General features: G+C 36.2%; 1 protein-coding gene across 1 annotated transcript; it reads left to right on the forward strand.

Annotated features, from left to right (window-relative positions):
• The first annotated feature begins 678 nt into the window (after positions 1-678).
• Positions 679-4,848, forward strand: LOC130052545 (osteopetrosis-associated transmembrane protein 1-like). The gene is made up of 3 exons (XM_056157714.1): positions 679-785; positions 2,872-3,043; positions 4,479-4,848. The coding sequence occupies exons 1-3, from the start codon at positions 738-740 to the stop codon at positions 4,562-4,564; spliced, it is 306 nt and encodes a 101-aa protein (XP_056013689.1). The 5' UTR covers positions 679-737; the 3' UTR covers positions 4,565-4,848.
• Positions 4,849-5,522: the final 674 nt, after the last annotated feature.

Consider the following 5,522-nt stretch of genomic DNA (forward strand, 5'->3'; position numbering starts at 1 on the left):
AAGGTCATCAGTTCGGAGAAAGCAAAAGAGAGGCGCTGGGCATGTGTCAGATTTATAAACAATTTATCACGCCAATTTTATAGAAAATTCACTTTCAAAGTTTTATTTGAGTGGCACATTTGCGTAATCATTACTTTCTTACACTTAATGTACTTCTTGTCATTCATGAAACGATGTAATATTTAAAAACAAACGACACTTGTAGTTACTCACGTCAGTTTCCATCTTTGTATATAACCTCGGCCTCAGCAACCTGATTATGTTCGGCAGTTCTCATTCCCATGTCCTTGTATACGACGTAATGGCAGTTTATACGAAACGCTAATTGTAGGTATGCTCTCAAACAATATTCCCTTGTTTATTTTGCTGAATTTTTCTTCAGATCTTGGGGATTATATATTTTAGTTATACCGATAGGTGTTATTTAATGCATAATTGGATAGTTGAAAAATACCATCAGTTCCAGCTTGTATTGCTTTAATGTCATTTAGCAACAAAGATGTCAGATTCATGAAATTTTGATATACAAAATAAATCTATAGTATTTTGGTCCTCATGAAAGATAGCACAGTATGTTGCGTATAGAAAATCATTAATACAGGAATGTTTGTTACATGTATCTGCATTTGTAAATACAAAATACTACTAAAATATGGGTTTTTTCTTAGTTCATCAATTCAACAGTTTGCAGAGCATGCAAACACGAATATAGAGAACTCATTTTTCACTTTGTGGACATGAGGAAAATCTATAGTGGTAAAATATGCATGGATCTCGTTGATATGGTAAGTACGTGTATATTTATGAATTTCACTGATGAAAACGTGAAGATAACGTACATGTATTGTATCAATCTGGTACCTTCTGTAAAGAATACAAAATTAAGATTAGGGCAGACACTGAACAATGAACATCCTGGATGTGGGATCAGGTGACTAGGAGGAGAAAACATGCTCTGTTGACTGGTTACACCCACCATGTAGATGTATTACCGTGAACCAATGAAAATGATCAACATATAGGCAATATTGTAATGATATTTATATTCACTGAATCTTTTCTCTTATATTGGCAACAAATGGATATTTCCCCTTCCACATAATAAAAATCTCCTTCATTTGTAGAAACTTCACAAAATTGTAGGAGAATTTTCAACAAAAATCAGTTCTATATATTCAAAGTCATTTTCTATAATTGTCAGACTTACAATATAGATACTATAAGTAATCAATCAATTTATATGGCTGTTATAATCTGTGGATGTTTATTCCATGGATGTCTCCCACCCCCTACCCAGGAAGCTCATGACTCCATTCTCAAACATTGCCCTTAAATATAAAATGCGTAGTAACATTTAAATGCTGGATAAAACCCTGTACTTATACATATATCTAGTTTATATTTTAAAACAATACATAAAAACATAAATATAAACAATAAAATGTCTCTTTATTGTTTCATCAGGGGATGAAGGTAACAATCATTGCATAATTTCTTCCCCTCGAATGTTCGCTACCTTCATCACTTGATGAAACAACAAAGAAAGCATTCCATTGTTTAATTCTCATATTTTCCATTTTTCTTTGGTTTTACATTGAGTGTGAAGTGTGTATCTAACGTTTGTCAGCAACATCAAATTCTTAAAACCGTTACTGAATGACAGGAAACTACTACGCTTTTTAGCTCACCTGAGCCAAAGGCTCAAGTGAGCTTTTCTGATCAAAATTGGTCCGTTGTCTGTCGTCGGCGTCGTTTTAAACTTTTCACATTTTCATTCCTTTCTCCAGAGTCACTGAGTCAATTTCAACCAAACTTGGCCACATGCATTATTGGGTGAAGGGCTTTGAAGATTGTTCACATAAAGGGCCTTGCCCCTTGCAAGGGGAGATAATCACAAAAATGTAAAATTAGGGTAGGGTCATTTAAAAATCTTTTTTAAGAACCACTGGGCCAGAGGAGCTAACATTTACATAAAACTTCCTGACATAATGCATATTCAAGTTTGTTCAATTCATGGCCCTCGGGGATAGGATGGAGTCACAATAGGGGATCAAAGTTTTACATAGAAATATATAGGGAAAATCTTTAAAAATCTTTTTCTCAAGAACCAATGAGCCAGAAGAGCTGACATTGGAAGCTTCCTGAAATAGTGCAGATTCAAGTTTGTTCAAATCATGACCCTTGGGTTTAGGTTGGGGCCACAATAGGGGATCAAAGCTTTACATAGAAATATATAGGGAGAATCTTTAAATATCTTCTTCTCATGAACCAATGAGCCAGAAGAGCTATTAAGAATTACATAAAAGCCTCCTGACAAAGTACAAATTTAAATTTCTACAAATTTGCATGGCCCCGGGAGTAGGTTGGGGTCACAAAAGGAGATCAAGGTTTTACATAGAAATATTTAGGGAAAATCTTTAAAAATCTTCTTCTCAAGAACCACGGAGCCAGAAGAGCTGAGGTTTACAAAAACGCTTCTTGACATAATGTAGATTAAAGTTTGTTCAAATCATTGCCTCCATGGATAAGTTGGGGCCACAATAGGGGATCAAATTTTATAGAAAAATATATAGAGAAAATCTTTAAAAATCTTCTTCTCAAGAACCATTAGACCAAAGAAGTTGACATTTACATGAAAGCTTCCTGACATGGTGCAGATTCAAGTTTGTAAAAATCATGGCCTCCGAGGGTAGGTTGGGACCTCAATAGGGACTAAGGTTTTACATGCAAATATATATGGAAAGTCTACAGATATAGGCCAAGGTGACTCAGGTGAGCGATGTAGCTTATGGGCCTCTTGTTTAAACAAGGTACCACCTAACCAACACACTAATTAGCCCTTTACATATAGCTGATTGTCTTTACCTGTAGATGAATTACACCCGTTTAATGTGGGGAGGGGAGCGAGATCTCAACTGTACCCGACACTTGAAGGACGACATGGTGGTACTACTCACCAGCTTCATTCTCCTGACTGTGCCGTTTCTGTTTTATGAAGCCAGCTGTATTTGTGGGAAAAGAAGAAAACTCAAACTCATGACACGTAAGAGGTTTTAAATCAATGTAAGGACACATAGTGATGATTGGTCAATATCACGACACATAGTGGTGATTACTCAATCTCACGACACATGGTGATGATGACTCAATCTCACGACACATAGTGGTGATAACTGAATCTCACGACACATAGTGATTATTACTCAATCTCACGACACATTGTGATGATTACTCAATCTCACGACACATGGTGATAATTACTCAATGTCACAACACATAGTGATGATTGGTCAATCTCACGACACATAGTGATGATTGGTCAATCTCACAACAGATAGTGATGATTACTCAATCTCATGATACACAGTGATGATTACTCAATCCCATGACACATAGTGATGATTGGTCAATCTTACGACACACCATTATGATTGGTCAATCTCACAACAGATAGTGATGATTACTCAATCTCACGACACATGGTGATCATTACTCAATATCAGGACACATAGTGATGATTACTCAATCTCATGACACATAATGTAGTTTTCCAAGTTTCGAAGAATAGCGGGAAAACGTGGTATGATAGGAACGTGTTCGAATGCCTATGCGTAGTACTACAAGGCGTGACCATAGGAAAGCCGATATAAAGTGTCGATATCACGAGTTGGGTCATTCTAAGCCAGTCTCACGAAGTGCACGTAGCACAATTTTTTTTATTATTATATTTAATTATGGATAAGGTCCGATATTCACCCTTAGACATTACTTAACACTTGCTTTCGGACACAAGTTTCCATAGTTTTTTCAAATATTTTATCTATGGTTTTTCCTGGGCGGTTTTTAACGTCAATGATGGTTTTTTTGTTGTTGACATTTTGTTATTTGATTCCGTACTTGCATAAAACTTGTTCATGTCAGTTAACATGTATGTAGTATATTTGTTGTAAAGTTATTAAACACCGGCTGCCCGACAAGCTTGCCTGGCTTACACCTGGCTTATACCAAAGTTGTGTTTGGTTGTCTTGTATGGAAAAGGATTGCATTCACAGAAGTGTATATTATACTGATGATTGGTCAATCTCACTACACATAGTGGCGATTACTCAATCTCACAACACACAGTGATGATTACTCAATCTCACGACACATAGAGGAAAACATTTCTACAATTTGAAGTGAAGGTAACAAAATTGATATTTACATTTTGATCGTACGGCACTTTGATTTAGGGATTTTTTCATGAGCTGAAATTATCTTTAGGACAAGGCTAGTAGGAAAAAGTGAAAGACAGAACACTAGAATTTGGACCATGAGGTCAAAGTCAGGGTCAAGTTTGTGAACATCGGTCCGAGCTTGCAGGAGGGCCTGCATGATGTTGTCAGTTATCTAGTCATAGTTTTCTTTTTGTCTACTATTTATCAGAGGTAATGTGTTTGTTCATTATATTTGATTGTTATTTAATTTTGATTTTGTAGAAAAAAGATTAAAGAAAACAATTTCTGTAAAAGTGTCATTTGTAAACCATTCAGAGACAAACAACGTTAACCATGTCCACAGATAGTTCTGGAATCTGAGGGAGAAAGACGGGCGAGAAGCACCCCAGGAGAATGAGGAAATTATTAACTGCATCCAATCCTCATAGTCATACTGACCGTAATGGTTCAATGAATACACCTGTACAGACAATCAACATGACTGTTACTAGACAAAATCTGTCTCCTCTGAAAATTGCTGTTATACACCATTCCCATCTGTCCGTCCGTCTGTCAAATATTTTGTGTGTGTGGGTCATGTCTTTCAGACTCTGATGAAACTTTGGACTATCAAACCTGGTCAGCTGGTGTTTCGGGGATGTGGGGGTGGGGGGAGGGGGGTGGGGGTGTTACATGTGTTGTGACCCCAAAATAGGTCACCGTGTCCTCCTTCTAGAATTTAATGACAATATGTATTCAAAATGTGTTCAAAATGTGTTTGGATATGTCTTGCACAATCTGAGGCCTAGGACCATCAAGCTTGGTCTGTTGATGCATTTTGTGAGGCAGACCTTCATGAAACCCGGTCTGTTGTAGATCTTGTAGTATGTAAACATAGATTTGTATTATACACATGTAATTCCAGATCGCTGTATCATCTACCCTAGCAGTGCACTATACAATCATAAGCTCATATTTTCTGTAACTTTTTCCAGGAAAAGTTGGAACTGTTGAGAATATCCTTAATAAGGATGTTCACTCCTGAGCACAAATGTCTTGAGACAGTTTTGCAAATTGTATTTATATTATCTGCACGTATAATGAATTACATATTTATGTATTAAGTACAATATGAATTAATGGATCATGAAACTGTCTTAAAGTTAAGTCAAAATTTTGACTTTAAATTAAGATTTGAACTTAGCTAAGATTGCTGACTTAAATGGATCATAAAACGAAGTTAAGCAAATCTTAACTAAGATTGTCTGAACTTAAGTCTAAGTCTAGAATCTTAAATTGCTATGGCAACAAGGAACTCTTTTGCGT

This window comes from Ostrea edulis, chromosome 3 (assembly GCF_947568905.1).
Source record: "Ostrea edulis chromosome 3, xbOstEdul1.1, whole genome shotgun sequence".
NCBI lineage: Eukaryota > Metazoa > Mollusca > Bivalvia > Ostreida > Ostreidae > Ostrea > Ostrea edulis.

Bases quoted from the DNA above. Each gene is read 5' to 3' on its own strand.
- LOC130052545 (XM_056157714.1), top strand. From the start codon at position 738: ATGAGGAAAATCTATAGTGGTAAAATATGCATGGATCTCGTTGATATG. The intron at 786-2,871 runs GTAAGTACGTGT...CTTTACCTGTAG, and splicing joins GCATGGATCTCGTTGATATG to ATGAATTACACCCGTTTAAT. The intron at 3,044-4,478 runs GTAAGAGGTTTT...TTGATTTTGTAG, and splicing joins AAAACTCAAACTCATGACAC to AAAAAAGATTAAAGAAAACA.